Consider the following 21,644-nt stretch of genomic DNA (forward strand, 5'->3'; position numbering starts at 1 on the left):
CAGTCTGAAACAAGCCTATGGTGCTCCATTCCTCTGGAAGAGCTTGGTCATGCACTTCAGAACTTTGCAAAAAAGCATCTTCAGCCCAGTATGATTTTGCAGTGAATGGCATAAACGATTACACTGTGATTTTAGGTAAAAGTCTGAGATTACATGAAGTAAATATACCCCTAGCATACGTCATTTTAAAGGAATCACTACAGCAAAGTGGACCTCAATTTTTTCCCCTGCTTGACTCTTTTATGCCTATGGCTTGTGGTTTTGATTTTACTATTCTTGTCCTCCTTGTGGTGATCCTGGCTTCACAGCACAGTTAAAATTCCCATGCTATGATGTCTCACTGATCTTCCTACCATCCCCCTGGCTTCACAGTAACAAGTGTACTTGGCAATTTATGGTGCTGACAACTCCAGTTTTCTTCCTCTGCTGCTCAGGTGGTCAGAGCCACATAAGTGTCAACAAATTTTATAAAGCACAGGAACAGTGTTTCTGACTCAGCAGGGCTTCATACCAAAGCGAGGGCAGGAGAGGTATTGTGCCGAGAGCCCAAAATTGGCTGGCATCTCTCAATAGGAAGTGAAACAGGAAGATCACCTTGTAAGCAGGCCTGGTGCCATCCAAACAGATGGGCTGAAGTATAAGCAGCCAAACAGTCATTTAGGAACACAAAAAGGATTTGTTAAAGGCACATTTCCAAGCATGAAATGTCAGAATGGTTGCCTGTGTCAAGCATTCAAACCTGAAGGGAGGGATATGTGCAAGTAGTGTGGGATGAGTTAACACTGAAAACAAACATGTAAATCTGTCTTGGATTCTTTCCTGAATCCATTGAATGATTTTTTTTTGTAGCTGTGAGACTGAGAAAGGAGGAGTGGGACAAGAGTCCTGCAAAGCAGTATTATTTCCCTACCATGTGGATCACTTTCTACAAACTGTGCTGCCAAGGTAAAGAAATTATTTCTTTTGCCTTCCACAAATACTGATGTGCAGGAGGCACATGACATTCTCGGCTGGTTAGTCTTTAGCCCCTGTACTTAATAGCTTCAGGACAAACTCTGTAGTATTAAATAATAATAGAATAATTAAAAATAGAATAATGGAATAGCCTGGATTGGAAGTGACCTTGAAATAATTTATTATGCACAGAAACATACCTTAGGAAAGACTTAAAAGACTTGGAGTTAATGGCTGTGGAGCTGTAGTGAGGACTGAATTGCTCCACTGTAATAAGAACCCAGATCTGTGAGTTTTCTGCTTAAAAGGTCAAACAACAACAAAGGAGAGAGGGAGACAGCCACCCACCCAAACTTCCATAACTCTGAAACTCAAGAATTTAGGATGACAATTGATGGAAATGTGCTTTGCTGCTTTTCCATCCACCACAAAAGCCAGACAAATACTTACTACTTGTCTGCTGATCAAAGGTGCAAAGCAGAGAAGGGGTCATAAAGACAAATGTAATGACGTGAAAGGAAATGAGTTTGCAGGTAAGACTCAAGGCAAAGCTCCCAGTTGCAAGTTGAGCTTTATCTGAGCTTGCACTGTTATGCTTTGTTACTGGTGCCTTGCCGTTCCAGTTTAGAAAGTGGAGAATGAAAGAAAGCATTAATCTGGCTGAAATCCACATAACAGGATTGTGTGCGAAACAAAAGTGAAATCAGACAGTGCAGTCGGTGAAATACAGCTTGAGGACGAGGGGTGAATATGCTGGAAACAGCAGTTTTCTAACCTCTTTACTGCAGCTGAACAAGCTTTAAGAGGCATTAGGCATTAGGAAGGGTAGGAAAAATCAGGACCTAGTTATTGTTATTTGATTTTTGCAGCAGAATGTTTCTACCAGAAGCAGAGCTGCTTGAGCAGGCTGCCAGGGAAATGATTTGCATTTGGTAGAACTGCCCCTCAGTTCTTGCAGCTCGCGCTGCCCTTGTGGCACTTTAACACTAGTCATTTGTTGGAGGCTCTGCATTTGATGTTTTGATTTTCACCAGTTGCTCTGCAGAAAAGGATTGTGCAACAGTCGAGGACTACGAGTCTTTGGGAAGAGGCAGAAAACATGCATTCAGATCTTGAGCTCCAGACAGGGAAACAGTAAGAAAAATTACCTAAATTATGGATAATCTGCTGCATAAGTCTGTCTTCTCCTGTTTTATAAAGCTTCCTGTCCATGCAATTTGGAAACTTGTATCGACAGTGAAAGCCAAGGGGATTCAAGAAAAGGTAAAAGCAAATTAAAATAAGATACAACTTCAATTGTAATCCTGGGGGTGACCTAGCTATATCTTAAAGGGGAGGATCAGAAGTTTAGCTGCACTGTTTTCTAAATGTATCTGTGAGTAATGGTTCTGTTTAAGATTTTCTGAGAGCACAGTGAATTTGAAAAAAATTACTCTGAGAACAAATAATTTTTGGCTCTAAGGAAATTACTGGGCACTTAAAGCAGTTGGGGTCTGAGACCATGAAGCTTTAAATAGTCATTACCTGCCTCTTGAGGATCACAAAAGTCCATATTTCACTGCTGTCATGAGTTGTTTTCAGTGTAATTCCAGTTCATCTTGAACCATTCCTCTCCATACTAGCTGGGTAAAAAAACTGTAAAACTTCCTTTTACTCTTGATAGTCTTGAATATGCTTGTTATGCTAAGGGGGGTACGTTTGACAAAATTAATTATTAAATGGGTATATAAAAATAACAAGACTTTCCCTCTTTTAGCTCTTCTCTTAGCCATAAGCTTTTTGCTGTGCTGGTCTCTGATCTCTAAATGCTTTACCTTTGCTAAAAGATTTTCATTCTTCTAAGATCAGGTGTTGGCACTAGTCAGTATTTGGGCCCTTTGTTGTGTAAATCTGTGTTAAATAAAAGGTTGCACTCTTGGCACTAGGGCTTGTAACCTGATTTCTTAAATGTTTGGGTAGATCATGATTTCTTGACTTAAATGCAACATGAATATCCTTAGGAGAGCTGAATTGTAATCTGGAGCTGTTGCTGTTTCACAAGGAAATGGAAGCTGTTTAGCATGGATGAGGGGAGAAGGGGTGACTCTGGAATGAGGCAATCTGATGAGTTCCTTTTCATCCAATATGTGTTGGATATTAAGCTGTGTGATGAGCATTCAGAAGAACTCTATAACAAGAGCTGAAATTCTACATTCCTTTGAAACAGTTAAGCTTCTTTGTTCTCTGTGTGCTAAATGATGTTGAATAGCATACTTCTCCAAATCAGAGGTCATCCGGCAAAGACAGACACATTCCTTTGCCATGATATATTTTGGAAAAAAAAGTACCAGGGCTGTAACTGATGGGGGGTGGGTGGGAGGGAAATCTGCTTTCCTGTTTTGGTACAGTAATGTTCGTTATTTGCTTTCTTGCTCCTAATGTTTTTACAATGGCTAGCAGCTCAAGCACTACATGCTTAAAGAAACATCGTGTTCATTCTCCTTGGGTTTGTCAGATGTTGGCAGGGCTGATACTCACCACATAGTAACACTTGCTGCTTTGACTCTGCAAACACAGAGTGCAGTTTTGCTCTGGAGGCTGCCCTGCATGCTGTTGAAAATAAGCTCTTTATTTCTGAGGATCACATTCTTTTATTTAGCAGGGTAAGTCCTTGGGATGGTTTGCTTAATACTGACTCAGTGTCTTGTAATAAATGTTATCAGTAGATAAATGCTTTTTTTTCAAGGGTTTTTGTTGTTTTCTCACAATTCATCCTTTACTGATCTCAGTAGGCATTAAATGAAAGCTCCAGAGATCTTAGCACATGCTAACTGTGCTATTGTCATGTTCTGCTCTGATAGATTTTTGTCTGATGCACATAGTGATGTTTGTCCAGTCACAGAGGCAAAAACCACAAGACAAGAATGCATGCAGTTGGCTAATAATTTTTGAGTTGTTCAAGATTTGTCCTGACAGCTGAACTTCAGAGGATGCACAGGCCAGTTGTAACTTAAACCTTCATTGGTGGAATCGAATGAGAAAATTAGAGATTGAATTAAAGAGCAACCTGTAACTTGATGCTAAATTTAATCATTCCACTGGCATAAGGATGTGAATATCCTTAGTGCAATATACTTCTGGCACTGCTGCTTCCGCTGCTGGAAGAAATCCATTTAATCACAACAAGCATTGATGTGGTTATTAGCATGTTAGTCCCAAGACACAAAGCTTTATCAATATAAAATGAACTGAATGTGGTGCTACTATTCATTCTCTTTACATTGCTTGATATTGTGCACTGAATGTAATGAGGCTTGTGGAAGAACTGCTGTTCACTGTGATGTTCCAGAAAAGTTATGCATCCTAGGAGACTTGTTCTCTGATCAAACATTTTAAATGAAATACAACATTAAAATAAGTGTAATGGCTACAATCTGAAGTTAGCTTTGCATGCTCACTTTAATGAGTTGCAATTTCCTCTGGAAACTGACAACTAAAAAATCCTGTTTACCAGTTGCTTAGAAACTGATCATCAGTAAGAGCATTAGACATCAAATATTTCAGTAAAAACTAAAGCTGGGAAATAAATCTGTATTGTTCAGAAATGATAGATTCTGGAAATTACCATGGGTTTTCATGAAGTCCAAGATATAAAGACATCATAAGAAGGACATGTATAGATAAGAACATCCAGACATACTAAGTAGGATAAACTTGCTTGCTTTAGGAATACAATATGGTTTAAGAAGACTATTTAAATACTGGCAGTATATTAAATGTTTCCTTTCTTGGATCACCTTCTGGAATAATTTCTTACTGAACACACGAGGCCCAGGAGCATGGACTTCAGGGAGTATCAGTATGATCCAATAATGGAATTATTTATGATCTTTGAGATTTTCCCTGTATTTTTAATGCAAACTTGAATGTTTTAAAGCACAAAAATCTGAAAGCTTTTTAACAAGCCTTATAGAAATGTATGAATATGTGCTTTGTGGCTACATGGTAGAGTTTCTTTGAGAGCAAGTGACATTTTAACAGCATAGTTGAGTTCAGGAGGTAATGCTGGCTAAATGAGGCTTTTATCTAGACCTCTATAGCTATTTCTTAGGGGAATGTATATTTTTTTAAGAGTAATTCATATCTAATTCTATACATAGAATTTTTCCATTAAAATGGTTATGATTAAGTTCTTGGAAGGTATGAGGTTTTTGATATCAATTCAGACTGAGTAAGGAAATGAAACATGCCGCTTATTTTCTTGTCAAACATGAAAGGCCTATTATTTCAACATGTTCAAGAGGCCTCTCTGCTTAGATAAAAAACAATAGATGGCATGTATGTGGCTTATTTAATGGTGTTTATGCTGGCAGGATTATCTCCTTTCCTTGAAGTAATTTTTCAATTCATTTGGCAAAGCAAGAAATGATTTTTTTTTTTTTGCCTTTGTTGTTAGAGTATATCTCAATAACATTTGAGGAAATTACTTTTCAAGAGTATTGTAAAGGTACCTCTTTCCAAAACATGGCCATAAAACTTAGACTTCCTGTTGAAAATTCCAGCTGGACCCAGATAAATTTTTTTCCTGGAAGAAACCACAGGATGCTTTTCTCATTCACAATTGGTTTCTAAAGGGCATGTGACCAATGCTAAAGGAAATGGAGGAACCATCACTTTGTGCTGAGAAAGCATTTTTCCTCCTGAATCCCAGCAGTAAATAGACATTTCTTACATCCTTTCCAGCCAATGCTTCTTTAGAATTATTTCTCAGCTACATACCAGCCACAGGATGAATGTTAAAATAATTTCTCTAGCTAATAGTTCGTGCATAAGAGTGATACCATCAATGAGGTTCTATACAGGAGAATTAACAGATGGGGCTTTGTCCTTTAGGGAAACCACCAAATGAGCTTTGGGAGTTCAGAACTCAGGCAGTGCAGAGTGATTTGTACATTGTGCTTGGCATTGAGAGTATGTGTCTTTAACAATTAACACAGCTGCTTTGGCAGAACCCTTTTTAGACTCTTTTCTGAAGGAAGTAAGCTGTATCCATCCCTTTACCCCAGTAACTGCAGAACTTACCGATAGAGAGTCTCAAAGACGTGAAACACCCACACATTTAATGAAAATGAGGCTGGTTGGTAAGAGAGGAGGCATCCCATTAAAACTACCTTTAAGAGCAACATTACATCAAAGAGATCACAAAGGGGAGAACAATCAGCAGTACCTCATGCACTGGAAAAGCTCCCACCAGTGTTTGCACCTCTCAAGTATTCAAAAGGAAAAATCCTAAAGCCTGTCCTGGAGAACATATCTGAGAACATCCTTGACATGTATCCCTGGAAGTGGTTGATTGCTGCAGCTCAGTCAGTTTACAAGTCAGTCAAACGGAGGACCCCAGACTGCTGGAGACTAGGCAGCACATTCCTCTATTCATGAGAAAGCTATTGCCATTAAAACATATTTGTCTTTCTCACATTCACTAATCAAATTAATTTAGAAAGCAGTGATTGAATTTTGAATAGAGTTGGATAATAGCATCTATGCTGAGTTGCATTAAGCTATCTTTCCTTCAAATCTCTGTTCTAACTGTAATGGGTGGGATTAGAAGGCCCTTCTAAGGTCTGAGTAGGAACAGAGTACAGATCCTCTTGTGAGGATGCTCTCCTAACAGAGGTTATCAGATGCTTGCTTCTTTAGTGCATTCTTCTTCTGTCTTATCTCTAGTTTTCCTCAAAAATGGAAACTCTGTTCAAGTCAAGGTCTTATCTCAAAATAACTGAGGATTTAACACTGTCTTTGAGGAAGATGGTGCTCACAAAGGATGGGTCTTTAATCAGGGAGAAAAAAGCTCACAGGCTGTATGCAAATAGGATATAAGGTACCACCTTTTGGTCTGTATTTAACATCTGGAATAATTTCTCTGTTATCAGCCCATACTCTGCAGCTGTGGTTAGAAGTGCTTATAAAAGACTTTATACAGATGAAGTAGAGGTCATAGTCCTTGTGCACAGCTTACAGGTGGTAGTTCTCTGGTACATATACAGTCAGACTGGAATAAAGAAATAATTCCTTACACCTGTAAAATCTACATTAGTTGAATCAAAATGGCACTGTTGAACCTTGTCTGTAAAGGCAGTTGTTGTATGCCAAGCAACATTAGTGTAACTGAATCTGACATATGTTTGACACACAGTTCCTGAAATTACAGGACTACAGGCATTTTAAAGTACACCTTTCATATCCTCCAGTGACAACCTAAGATTTTTGCAAGAATCAGCTCTTCCAAGTGGGAAAGACTTCAGACATCTAGTTAGTTAGCCTGGAGATGAGATACTGAGGATGCAGCTCCAGGGTCTGAATAGGGCATGACTTTATCCGGTAGAAGATCTGGCAGCTTTTGCTGAAATAGCTGGCACTTGATCTCTGCTCTGAGATGAACAATACCTCCCATTGCACACAGGTTAACCTCTAGCTGGAAGTGATGCTGTCTCTCAGTGTGGAGAAGTGTCTCTCTTAGGATAGAAGGGATCTATGGTTGCTAGTGTTGTAACAGTGATGATTTTTGTATTATGGCTCTGATTGTTCAAGTGCTACTACTGGCTTACAATAAAAAAGGAAAAGAAGAGAGAAGCACTTTGGCTTTGTTTTGCTTTTCTAAAGATTTCTATATCTAAAGATACATTTGGTGTAGGTGCCTCCAGTTTACAGTATAAGTTGTCTACAAAATATATGGGTATTACTGATGACATAGCACTTCTCTACTAGGACAGCTAAGAAATCTGTATAGATATTAATGAAAAGTTCATTACCAAGCTTGATCATGTCAAGTTAAGTTTGTTTAATAACAGTGGTATTTTTAATTTTTGGTATGTAAAAACTAATGTATATGTTAAATTTGAGATGACACTTTAAAAATGCTATTTGCTTTGAATGACTAAGGCGCTCTGATTTTTGTGGTTAAACACAGGCTTGACTCATTTCTCTAATGAAACATTTTCCCTCATTTCTCTTATTTGTGTTCTGAAGCACAAAAAGCTCTGAGTGCTGTGTATCCCTGAGATGTTGTATGTCCAGAATCTAAAATACTTTGGTTCTCTGGGGCTGATGGGTATTATGTTGATTAATATTTTATGCTTAAATTTATTGTGTCAAAACAATTCCTATGATCTAAGAGCTTCTTGCAGCTCACAAATTCATTTGGAAAACTCCAAATCTTCTGATAGAGATGGGTACCTCAGGTATCTTCTGTGTCACATTAGTTTCTCCTAAATTCATTTAGATCAATATTTGAGAGACTGCATCAGAACAAATCCCTACTTGGTCCGATTTGGCTTTGTGCTAGACTTTCTCCTGTGCTCAGATAGAAATTCCTGTCAGGATGGTATGAAGTTTTCCAAGGATGTGTAGATTCTTCTTTTTTTACCCAAAGTAGATTTTCTGCTTGAATTATGATCAATGATGTCAAAGCTTGAATGTTTTGCCTCTTCAGATAAACATCTTTGTTAAATTACCATCTTACATTTCCACCATAGGCTGGTCTCCCCTGCTTTGTGTCAGACAATTTTTCAAGCATATGCTATGTCGTCTATATAGACACATTTTAAGATCAGCAAGTTTTGGTGTTCCCATAAGAAACCAGCAACTAATACAAACCACTTGAAGAAACTACTCGGCTAAGCAAGGATCCTAATCTTAAGGCACTGAGCTTCTGCCTTTTTCACAATAGCAAATAGGAGCTGTTTTCCAAACAGAAATAATAGAATTTATCTAGCTGCTTATGGACTGTGGCAGCTCTTGTCTAAAGGCTTACTCAAATTCTTATTTTAATATGTTGAAAATTAATTGATCTAAATGGTCAGTTCTTATTTATTTTTGGAGTCTAAGACGATCTTCTGAAGAAACGTTACACCACTGACATTTTAAATAGGATTGTATTACACCTCCTGAAATACTGTTTTTCATTTAGGCACTTTTTGTGACATAGATATCACATCAATCAGATATGGCCAGGTTGGATGGAGCTCTGAGCAACTTGGTCTAGTGGAAAGTGTCTCTGCCCATGGCATGGAGGTTGGCACGAGATGATGTAAAAGGTCCCTTCCAACCCAAACAATTCTGTGTTTTGACTGTTCTTCACTTAGGCCAGTATCACGACTGAATGGCTGCTGCTGACAGCTGTTGCTTGGGAAGGGAGGGGAGTGGGGCAGGCTGACTGCCACTGCTAAAACCTTAGCAGAATAGGCTGTGCAGCAGAAAGCTTATTCTCTCTTTAATCCTTAAGCTCAATTTTTACAGCTTTATTTAAATAACTGGCAGAATAGTGCATGTAAATACAAGTATGTCAAGGATTGAAAGCCAAGAAAAAAGATTAGAAAACTAAGATATGTTCAATTACTGAAGCTTCATTTGAGTACAAATGAAACAAATTATTTTTAACTAAAAAAAAAATTCTGTCTTATTTCACTGTTTCCTCACTTTTTGATATAAGAACATATCTTCCAGATACAGATGAATTTGTTTTAATTTTTGGAGCCTTCATGTTACCACTTCTAATGTCATGGAAAGACAAGGAACCCAACAAAGCTTAGGGAGCATTTAAAGTTCTGAGACAGTCAAACAAAACAGACGCTTGATTCCTGTTTTCTTAACTGAATTTCCTCAGCTATGCCCTGTGAAATTATCTTCTTGCACCGTCAGATGTATCAAATGTGCTACAGCAAAGAGGTACTGTGCTCATGTGCACTCAGTAACACATGTATTTATCTACATTTCTCCCCAGGAAATTAGACAGAAATATAGCAGAACTACTTTTAAACCAAATTTTAAAAATAATTAGAGCAGAAACTGCTCAAGAGGCATAGAAAAAGGCTAGGTGAAAATGCTTTTGAATGCTGGAAGTTCCAGGATGGTCAATCACAACAATTACAAAGATGATTTAGCCTTTCAAATTCTGATTTCTTTTTGGAGAAATTTCATTTGGCCTTTCTATTCAAGTTTTGAGGTTCATGCTTTCCAGATTTTCTATGCAACTAAAAGGATTAGAAGCTTTTTTCAGCATAGGCAGGCTTCTTTGATATAATGGCACCATTGCATGAACCAGCTTGTAATGTCAAACAATACGATATTAAAGCACAGGAACTACAAAAGCTTAAACACAGCAGTGTTATAGGCATCAGGCTTTGGGTTGCAACCTTCCTCTGGCATTCATGCCATGCCAAGCCTCTTTATGGTACTTGCTTTGCATCCACAGGAAGTTGGTTATAGGCAGCTACAGCCCAAACCCAGCCCTGAGGACAAAGCTGGGAACCTGAATTAGTAAAAGCAATCTTAATAGTAGTGGTCATCTTTCAGAGTAACACGTGACATTTTCACTGAGGGCTAAAATAAAAACAATATTTGCAACCATCCTGTATAGAGGACTCAGAAGTGCTGGCAATGCTGCTAGAAACTTTTAAACCTGAACAAATTTCATGTAGCTGCACCTTCAGTTACAGTGCTGCAAGAGGCTCACTGTTTGAGCAGGGCTAATTTTACATGAAAGGACAGGATGCCACACCACAGCTCTTTTAAAAGTTTGCTTGGAATTACTGTCACCATGACTAGGCTGCTTCAAAAGCATTTAAATATTAAAAAAAAAAAAAAAGAGTTCTGTTTAAAGATAAGTACTTGTGAAGCTTGCATACACGCACTAAATCTGAAACTCATCAGAAAATATTTGCTACAATGTTCTCATTGGGATCAGAAGCCGTTGTGTGCAGGATTGAAAGAATGAAGTCACTCGTTCTTTTCTTCAGTGTGGATGCACTTCTTTAAGTGGCCCAGGGCTTGGTGGGGGAAATGGTGGTATTCATTTCACCACAAACTGCAAAACCTGTTTTAGAGGTTCCGGCAAGTCTGAAAATGGACTTTATTTTTCCTCACCAATTTTCAGTTTCTCTACTACAGTTCTGCATTGTTTATGCTTTGACCCTAGGAGCAGTATCTTGATTACACTCTGTAGGATGCAACAGCTTAATTGCTGCAAAGCTTAATTTATTCAAACCCAGCTCTCTCTCTCTTTAGGTATTGCAGTGAGACTATGGTTTAGGATAAAACAGACTTTATCAAAGGAAAAACTGTAACACTAAGGGTAGTTTATTCTACATCCTTTATAATCTGTCCCTGGAAGTGAAAAACAGGATCACATTGTACTTAAATATTGAATGTGAGGCTGTAAACAACCAAAGATCAACTTTTCAAAAAGGCAAAACAATTTGGAGTGAAAACTGTGGGAGACATGAAAGATGAATTCTTAAAAAGCACCTGGCTTGCTGAAGTCTGTATCTACTGAAGAAAATACTCCAGGAGTCCTGTTTTGCAACTTCAAGAGAAGCAAAATCAAGACTTTGGTTCTCAGTGCATACACATGTAAGTAATTTCTGATTAATCCATGCTGTTACTACAACATCAGAGGCTTTCAATTATTGTTTTGTTTTGTTTTTTTCCCTGGATGGATGATTTTCCACAGGTGAATTACTGATGAATCAGAAACATTTACACCTTGGTATCTTCTTTGATTTCAGCATATTAAATAAGTCTTAGATATATGGCTGGATATATATATATTATTTGATTTAACCTAATAATAGATAAACTAATGATAAACAGATCTATGATTAAATAAATCATAGATATAATAGGAATCATAGAAATAGAAAAGGTAAAACATATTTAATGTGATGTGGTAAATATGTTCTCATAACAATATCTTAAAACAAGATAACCTTCTGACCTTAAATATATTATTTGAAATATGAAAGATACAGGATAGAAATCATGTCTCTCATTAGAGTATATTCCAGTCAAGTTTTAAATTGTATATAGGAAATTTAGGGTTAAAATTTACTTTAAGCTGAAGTTCAAATAGGAAACAAGATTTTTGCTGATTTATCACTACCAGTTTCTGTACTCTAATTATAGAGCTGTATCCTCAGAACTCCTCAACAGATCTGGATTAGGCTGGAGGCCTTCAAAGATGGAATGGGAACTGCCTAATCTTTATTCTGAATGAGAAACGGGTTTCTTTTCCTTCCCTCTGAATAGGCAGTTGTCATGCTGAATTGTACCGAATGTCCCCACTAGCCAGATGGTGGGGAGGAGGGACTACGATACGAGTTTTGACTCTTTTTAAATTAAATCCTCCTCTGGTGCTTCTTGGCTTGCTGCAGATGCACAGAATGCAGCTGACGTTAGATGCTGAATTACTGGGAGACAGAGGGGGCACCTCAGGGCCCTTTTAACCTTCCCATTGTGACATGCTGCTAGAATATACTCTCCCAATTTGTATGATATTGCTGTAGGGTTTGTCCCTCCCTTATCCACTCCTGTCACTTTCAGCTGGGGCTGTATCCAACCTTTGGTGATGCATGGACTGAATATGTGATATATTATTTACAGTTTGGCTACTAAAGATGGTGACGTTGGATAATATTTTAGCACCTATTTTCAAGGCAGACAGGAGCCTTCTGTGAAATGTGTGGGGTTTTTTTGATTCCCTTGTGCTGAAGTTTGATATTCATCAGCAGTGGTCTGGAAACACTTCTGAGCACTTGCTCCCACCTCCACTTTGTCCTAGCATAAGCTGGTGTAGTTGGATAGGGAATGAGGTCAGAACAACCTTGTTAAATTTGAGTATTTTTCTAAATGTACTTTACTAAGTTTCTAAATGTTACATAACCTGTGTGTGCAGGTTTTATTCCTCCCCCTGCAGCCTTATTGTTGACCTTGACTAAGAAAGCATCTGAGTACAGATTTAGTCTCAATTCACCAGTTGGGCCTATCTTAAAGTTAGGGGTCTTTATGCTGGAGCACATGGTTGCAACAGAAGCACGCTACATTAATTGCTTTTATCTGTAACCTTTACCAGCTTTAAAAACGTGACCCCAGACCACTCTTTTTAAGACATAAGGGAGGAAAAGATCCTCTGTATACTTGACTTCCATGTACATACGCATTGTAGTAATTCTGAAAATAATAAGGTATATGGGCTCTCCTGTAAAACAAAAGTTTGCAATGAATTCCTCCCAACCTGAAAAGCTGCCACATGCTTTCACTTGATAACATTTTTTGGCTCTGAGTCTGAATAAAATTTCACAGCCCAACATATTATGCTTAAGTGTGTTATCAAACAAGTCATCTTATTCTTGCCAGGAGCTGAAATCCTATAAATATGTAAACATCTGTTTATTAACTGCCAGATCCTTACGGAGTATTACCTTTACCCTGTTTTGCTATCACCAATAGTTTTGAAGAAGAATTTCCAAGAGAGTCTTGGCAAGCTTACTTGTCTGTAATATATGCAGCATTCCCAAAATTCTTGGCACATTAGCCTTGAATCAATTCAAATGAAAGTGCTTTGCTATTGCTGGGTTTTTTTAACTGTTTATATAGTTTCATTGTTGAAATGTCTTTATTCTGCACCACAGACATCTTGTTATAACTGAAATAATTTTAAGCTAAATGGGGTACCTTCTTTGCCATGTAATAAACTGCAGTAATCTTTCAGAAAGACATAAACTTTTACTAGGGAAGAGCTTTCCACCTTCTGCTGTATTCAGGCCACAACATGACAGTAGCTGCAGCTGGCAATGCAGAGGAGTGGAGTCTTTGTCCCATAGCAGACATCCTAACAAGGCATTTTGCCTGCCTCAGCCAAGACTTCCAATTAGTAACTTGCTTCACAGCATATTCTAATTATAGAGCACATGTTTCTTGGCTGTCTTTTACAGGCAATGTGAAATTAGATCTTTACTTCACAAAATGTCTGTGGAAATGTGAACCCTCCAGTAGATAGGATAGAGGCACTTGTGAGAGCTTCCACGTTAGCAGTGAAACTTTTACTGGAGTAGTGAGCCTTGAGAACAGTCACTGAGGGTAAAACAGAAACAGCTGAAGAGTTCTGTGTGTCCTAAATAAAGGGAAGGGAAACATCTCTGGCAAATGTGGAATTAATATTTTTAACTATTTCAAAATAGTGCAGCTGAAGGAAGAAAATAGCAGGTGAGTATTGAATATGCGCGTGAGATGGAAGGTATTGGAGAAGAAAAATATGGAAGATGAAATGCAGGTTTGAGATAAGTTGAGTGCTGTGGTCAAAAAATGAATTAATTTAGTTTTTCCACGAAGGACAGATTAAACCTTGAATGCTCTGAGTATTTGTTCACAACAGTCCAAACTGATTACAGGTTTTTGTCATGCCATTGCTCCACACTGCCTTCCTGCACTAGTTCTGGGAGTTCAGCAGTAGAGCCTTTCTTGAGGTAGGCCTTCTTCTTGGCTGGATCAGTCCTCCTGAGCTGGGCTACCAAGAGAGGAGGGTGTCAGGGCAGAACTTGGCACCAGCAAAAGGGCAATCACAGAAGACTGGTTGTACGTCAACTTGAACTGCTGTGGTGCTGCACCCCTTCTCTGACTGTATAATATTGGTAGGGATGCTGCTTAGGGATGGGATGACAGGGTTAAATTCAAGTGTTTTAAAAATCAGTGAAATATAATTTAAGACTGCCATAAACCAAAGTTTCTTAATTAGCATAATTGCACAGTGTCAAGACAGGGCTGAGCTAAGGTAATTTGGAAATGTAGTTATGTTTCTTACATCTTAACATGCTCAGAATTATAAAAGTAAATGAGCACTCTTTTCCTCTGGGAAAAATGTATCATTTTTCTTCTTTTAAACTTGAACTGATTTCATACACATACAGACACACACACACACAGAGAAACACAGATATAAAAACATTTGAACTTTAGGTGGAATTGCCTTGGGTTTTCCTCTGGAGAATTCTATTTGGAGATGAGGTGATTGCTTCTATCTGCTATCCGTTGAACAGCATGGATGGAAAGGATGTGGAGATGAAATTTGCAACACAGGCTTTAGCAATGATGTGCCATTTAAAGCGTGTAAATGAGAAGCTCCACTATCATCCCTCACCTGTCCTGACTCTAGTCATACAAGTACTCTGTAGAGGACTGTAAAAGCACTGGTGAGTTTTGGACTTCCAGATGAAAGACAACAAAAAATGAGATGACATCAAATGAAAGTCCATCTTACCAGAAACTAATTTTTTTTTCTTCCACGAGATCTAATTTATGCTCAGTGTATTGAGGGCTGTTTGAATTATACCTAAAGCAAAGTAAGCCAACAGTGGAGAAGCCTGTTTTGACAGAAGGATCATATATTAACCCTTTCTGACGCAAACAGAAGTGCTATAGAAAGCTTTGTCCATATTAAAATACTAGCAATGCTATGACCCAGAAAAAAGTCTCTCATCATAATGTATAAATAAATTCTCATGAGATTAATAAAACTTGTAACAGATTTCAGTAGCAATACTCAACACTGACAGACCTTAAACAAATGCATCTTTAGAAGGATACTATAAAAGGATACTTTAAAAGGATCTGGAAGCTCACTTCAGAGCAGTATTTCAAGAGCTGTTATGGTCTGAAAAGTGACTTCAACAGAATTCTGTGTAATATATCTCTAATCTGTGAACCATGGAGTTATAAGTATCCTTGTTATGTTTAAAACACATTTTACTGCTTCTGGTAGTGCTGTAGCCCAAGGGAGTCATTGAGATGAAGCTGAATTGATTGAGATCCCTAGGACTAAACCAAACTTGAAGTTCAGCTTGCATATAAACATGCTGCAGGTTAAGGCCTATCTGTTGGATGCCATTAGACTGAATTCTCCCTTCTTTGCTTTCAACTGATCAATGACACTTCCTGGAATGTAATGTATTTACTACTATTTAATTTTTCCAAGCTTTCCAAAGGCCTTTAGTTCTTATGAAGAAATAGAAAGGCAGCTAAAAACAGTGTTTTGGGTTGCTTCTCGATTCATACAGAAGCTATGTATGCTTTTTCACAGTTGCCTATTAAAGAACCCTACAAATAAACAAAACCTAGACAACCAATTCCTTTTATCAAATCATTAGTTCTTAGCCCTGAAAGCCTAAGGCAGCAGAGAAAGTACTGAAAGCAACAGTATCTATTCCTGCACCCCATACCTGTTCCACCCTCTTGACTGTGCCTGAACAGCCACTTCTGATTTAACAAGAGAAATCTGTATTCACTCATGTGCTGGGTTATTCCAGACATTAATCACTTCCCACATGAACTTAGGTGTGGATCAGTTTGGGGTTGTGAGTCTGAAATAATCTAGTGGCTGCCTGCTGATGACAGTCACTCACAGAAGGCAAAGTTGGACTTGGCTGTCGATAGGAGGTAAATTATGAGAATTCTGTGGGGAAAAGGACAGGGAGGGGATGGGGTGGTGGTGGTGGTTGGGTGACAGGACCTTTTTTGTTGATGCAGAACACTGAGGTGGTGCTGTGTGGCATTGAAACCTGGCAACACAGCAAGAGAAGGAGAATGCCTGGGGAAGGGGGCTGCTTAAGTTGCCATTGAATGCTCATGAAACTCTGCTCTCCTGAATGCAAACCTATTTCCAGAAGGTTTGTGTGCTTTTATGAAGTATTTTCAGGACCATGAACCAGAAAGAGAAAATGCTGAGCTAACAACCACCAGTTGTCTTTTTTCTCCCAAAACCTATCAGTACTGCACATTCTTTCAAGTGCTGTTTTGGGTTTGTTTTTTTTTTTTTTTTTAATATAGTCTAACTGTGATGTTTAAGGACTGTTTGTGTATATTTTTCTGGTTTGTATATGTATTTTCACTGGAATTATTTTGTTTGGGCTAGACACATTTGCTCATTGGAAATTCAGAGAAGCATTTTGTTGCAAGAGCTTTTTTCAATATTAAAAGAAATAAAACAAATATTATTGTAATTTGTGAGTACAACGGGCTATAACAGACTACTGTAAGCAAAGCCTTTTTATTTTTACTTTCAGATTTATCTCTACAATCATATTTTAATAATGTTCTTTAGTTTGCCAGACAATGCCTTTGCCACAGACTTTATGAGGCTTCCTGAAGATATTAAGGCTGTCCTAATACTCTTGTGTTTCAAGCTCACATTAAGGACAACATTTTTTAAGAAACAGTGTTTAGCAGCAGATGGAAATAAAAAACTTCAAGCATTGTTTATTAAGCAGCCACTGTTTGCAGGTGTAGAATATGGCAGAAACTGTAATATAATTTTCAAGGATAGATATAGTCCTTGGATAATGCTGAAGAGGTGCTTTCCAGCTGCCAGGCAGCATCACAGGCTGTAAGACTGGCAGATGTGCATAACGTGAAAGAGATTAAGCCTCAAAGATGAAACTTTTTAGTTGTTGCTATAGAGCAGGATTTGCTTTGCACTTCTTTTGAGATATGTGAGCACAGAATGTTTCTTAGTATCATATAACTTTGTCACAGATATTTAGGTCTCAGTTGTGAACAAGCTCAGTAATGTCCAGGAACTCCCAGTCTTCTCTCCCAAACTTTTCACGATGTAAAGAAGTCCAAACATGTTGTGGATGTAAACAGTATTAGGATCTCCAGGCTTTTGTTTTTTCCTTCATGAAATATTTACCTAAGTTTTTAATATTGAATAACAACATGATATTGAAAGTAAGAGCTACCTGTTTTAACAAAGTACTAAATGTTTTTCTTTTTGAGTGCATCAGTTTTGTGCTGAAATTGCAGCATTATAACCGTGAGTGTGTCATGATTATCTTGGAATTGTTCCTAGCTTGTCTTACACACAAGTTAACAGAAGCAATATCTTGGAGGAGAGTCACTGCTACCTGTAGTGGGATACTTCATGGAATAACCATGGAGATACATAAGTAACATGGCAATTATACAGGTCAGGCCAGAAATTAGGTACTAGATAATCTCAAACTATTAACCTGCTTCTTGTCATCTTAATTTCCCGAATGCAAATCTCTGGAGCCTTTACTTTAGGGCAAAACTTCTAACTCTTCTTTACCTCTCAAAATATATTGACAAATCTGTATCAGCACTCAAAGTTATCTTCAAGAGCTTCAAAAGAAGCAAGGATGCTCTTTAGCATCAAGAGGCATACTATTATGAGTTGTGAGATTTATTTGAAATGTTAAAATTTTGTTCTGTTAAATGCTGCTTATGAACTGACAGAGTTTGGCTTCTTCAGCTGCTTAAGAAAAACAAAGCCAAGGTGACAGGTCGTTAATCACGAGATGTCAATGCAAGTGCTTTTTTCAGACCATGTTGTCACTGCTCCTTTAGAAATGAGTTGCAAAGCCTACAATTAGCATGTCTTCATTAGATTCTGACCTTGAAAGTTGAAAGGCATTTTGTTCTTACAAATGTAGTGTACATCATACCTTAAATTAAAATGAATCATCTCAGTGGAAGTTTTACTTAAAAACTTTCCCAGCTGAAGAGCTCAGCATTGCAACTGTCGTTTCAAATAAAATTTCTTTGGTGTCAACATGAGTTGATAAAGCATTTTTTCCCCCAGGAATCAACTAGTGATTAGGGTTGGTGGTTCCATGATTGGTAGCTAAAACCTACCTTCAAAAGTAGTTACCTGATGTGTTTAAGATTTTGCATTGAGTCGATTTTTTTTTTTCTGGTACCATTTACAAGAATATGATAATCTAGCAGTGCAAAACCAACCAGAGCTACCAACCCAGCCTGGCTGCACTGTAACTCTAATAGGCACTACCTAAAGCCTCAAGCTGACACTGGGGAGATTCCCATAATTAGAAAAAAAAATTTCCTTTAGGGTGATTAGGCATTGGAATAGGCTGCCAAGGGATGTGGTGGATCACCATCCCTGTTAGTGTTGAAGAGGTGTCTGATTTGGCACTGAGCGCTACAGTTTAGTGGTTTAGGGGTTTCAGTGCTAGCGCTGGGTGCGCAGTTGGACTGGGTGATCTTAAAGGTCTCTGCCAGCCTCGGTGATTCTCATTCTGCTCCATGCGTGTGACCCCGGTTTTGCTGGGAGGGCAGCACAGCAGCACTGGAGGCGAGCGGGAAGGACAGGGCTGTTTTCCCACGCCAGGAGGGCCGGGTTTGGCCGCCGGCCTTGGCGCCCAGCCCGGCGGGCCGAGGGCACGGGCTAGGCCCTGAGCGCAGCGCGGCGCTCCCCGCGCCGGCCGCTCAACGCCGCTCCGGATCGCCTTCTCGCGGCACCGTGCGGCTGCCGCCCGGGCCCAGGTGAGGTGAGGTGAGGTGAGCACCAGGCGGGAGCCTGCATAGCTCCCTGCAGGGGCTGGGCGTTCGCACGCGTCCCTTCCCAACCGCGGCGCGGCTCGGCTCGGCTCCCGCAGCCTGCGGAGCTGCCCCGGGCTGCGGCCGAAGCCGCTCGGCCCTGCGGCGGAACGCGGGACCGACACCCTGCGGCTGCCCGCGGCCAGCGGGCACTGGCGGCGGGGGCGCGGGCGCCCGGAGTGTGGGCTCCGCCCGCCCTTCCGCCGCGGCGCCCCGCCCCGTCCGCCGCCTCTGCCCGCGGAAGTGAGCGGAGCGGGGATGCGGCCGCGCCGCCCCGGCACAGCGCGGTGAGCGAGAGGCGCGGCCGGGCGGCGGGGCCGGGGAGGCGGCCGGGCCGGAGCTGCTCTTGCGCCTCTCTGCGCTGCCACAGCCGCTCCCCGCGCTGCCCCGCGGCCTGCGCTACAGGGCGGGCGGGGCCGGGCCGGGCCGGGGCTGCGGGCGGGGGTCGCTTCGGGCGGCCAGCGCTTCCCTTCGCCGCTTCCCTTTCTCCCGCCTGGCGCCGAGGGTGCGGGCAGAGCGGGGAAGGGGGTTACTCGGGGTGAGGGTTTATTTTTAGGAGCGAACGCCCCTCCCCGGGCGGGACGAGGGTGCTGGAGGTGCTGGTGGCGAGGGGGAAGCGGCGGCGCTGCTCCTCCGTGCTGCTGTAGCTGCTGGGCGGCTAATCCTAATCCTCGTCCTCGGTGGGCTCTGACAGCTCTGCGGGCTCCCCGTGTGTGCCTGTGCTGCTCTGCGCTGGGCAGCCTCTGCGGGTTTATTTTATTTTATTTCATTTTTTAATTTTTTTCCTCTTCTAGCGTTGGTTTCTCTTGCAGATGTTGCTGCAGGTGGGGGCAAAGGGAGCACTGTGATTGCCTGGGATCTTGGGGCATTTCTCTCTCCACATTTCCGCTCCCGCTCCAACGCTGCTGTTGCTAAAGACTTTTGTAACTATCGACTCAAGTACAATTTCGATGGAAAATGAAGGTAAAGGTCTCATCAGAGTCACTGACTTCATTGGAGCTAAGAGGATTTTTGCATGCAATTTGGTGACAACTCCTACTGGTGCGTGTGTATGTTTTACCGTTCCAGGGGTTCGCAGGGTTGCTCTCGTGTGTTAATCTTGTGGTAGGGATTTTGATCTGCATTTTCACGTTTGAGATTTGTAGCATCATCGTTTTTCTTCATGTGTGCTGCTGCTGCTGCTTGTTGAACTAATTGTCAGACAGATTTTATTCTCTCGGCAGATATTAAAAACATATATTGTGCGTTCTAGTGCTCTGTGTGTTTGGAATAGAAATATTTTATTTAGACAGAAGCTTCTTAGCATTAGTTGCTTCGTATTTGCTTAGATTATGTGATTCTCTTAAATTTATATTTCACGGTGAAATTGAGAAGCATTAGTTGCATTTTATTTTTAAATACTTAGTATATTTTTATGTTCTTGAAAATGACTCAAATTTGCTCTCTTGGACAGTATTTAATTAAAAAGTAACACTGAAGTTTCGAGTACTGAAAGAAGCTGTTCTATTATGCATTCTCCTTATTGTCTCATTTGGAAGTTACTTAACCTGGGGAATTATTTCAGATTTTTCCTGTCAGCCTTCAGTTTATGCTCTGGGAACATTGAAAGCCCCTTTGCGTTATGATAGTGATTATGAACTTCATTGATTTTTTTTTTCTTTGTTTGTTTCTCTTTCTATTTCACTCCGTATGTTAAAAATCTCTGAAATTTATTATTTTTATTGCTATAGATATATAAGAATTATTTATACCCTCCCATTATGTCATCACTATTCTTTGAAAATAGGTGTGGGTTTAGGTGGCTGTTGGGTTTCCTTTGCTATAGGCTGTTACATGAGATGCTGGGTGCTCCTTTTCCTCCCACCCATCTGAAAAGAGGGCTGCTTTTTTGATAGTTTGTCTTGAATGAAGAACTGAATTGAGATTGTGGGGTTGATTTAAGTTTTTTTTTATGGTTGGATGTTGTTCTATTCTGTCATGGATGACTGGAAAGTTGTGGTAATAATGTGGTAATTATGAAGTCCAACCCATGTCAAAGACTATGTAGGTCGCTATCATCTGGCATTTCAGAATTATTTTCTAATCTAAAAATCATGTTAGAATATTTAAAATTCTATTGGTCATACCTTTGAACTGAATATTTGTAAAAAAGAGCACGGACCTTGTTAGGCAGCTGGAATTTTGAAGTGCAGAGATCACCTCTGGAAGATTAGTCTTTGTTTTTGGAGGCTGGATAGCTGACAGAAGTGGGGTCAGTGCCTTTGCATTTCAGTCACTGTTGTAAGTAAAAGGGTTTTGAATAGGCAACGCCCCGGGGGTGGGGGAAGGCAAGCTGGGATAATACCATTGAATAGAATTACACTTAGGGGGAAAAAAAAATCTGTGTGCGAAAACCCAAATGGCAGAAAGACTTTTAATGCCGTATAGTTCTGTTACCAAATAAATAGCATATCATAGATGTAGTGTATAGTCAAGTTGTGTGTGGTAGTGTGGCTCATTCTATTCTTGCAAATGCACAAAGATGG

General features: G+C 39.9%; 1 protein-coding gene across 5 annotated transcripts in view; it reads left to right on the forward strand.

Moving 5' to 3' along the window:
- The first annotated feature begins 2,043 nt into the window (after window positions 1–2,043).
- ATP2C1 (ATPase secretory pathway Ca2+ transporting 1) overlaps window positions 2,044–21,644 on the forward strand; it is a 62,117-nt gene continuing 42,516 nt past the window's right edge. Inside the window, exons 1-2 of one of the 5 annotated variants that reach the window (XM_085051251.1) lie at window positions 18,981–19,065; window positions 19,932–20,082. In XM_085051251.1, coding sequence (XP_084907377.1) covers window positions 20,077–20,082 — 6 coding nt within the window. In that variant the 5' untranslated portion in view covers window positions 18,981–19,065; window positions 19,932–20,076. Of the gene's footprint in view, window positions 2,218–18,980; window positions 19,066–19,276; window positions 19,407–19,913; window positions 20,161–21,644 lie in introns of those variants that run through there. The other 4 variants (XM_085051252.1, XM_085051249.1, XM_085051250.1 and 1 more) reach the window with 4 other exon arrangements.

The sequence above is a fragment of the Lichenostomus cassidix genome, chromosome 2, assembly GCF_008360975.1.
Source record: "Lichenostomus cassidix isolate B80296 chromosome 2, HeHo_3.0, whole genome shotgun sequence".
In the NCBI taxonomy this organism is placed as follows: Eukaryota; Metazoa; Chordata; class Aves; order Passeriformes; family Meliphagidae; genus Lichenostomus; species Lichenostomus cassidix.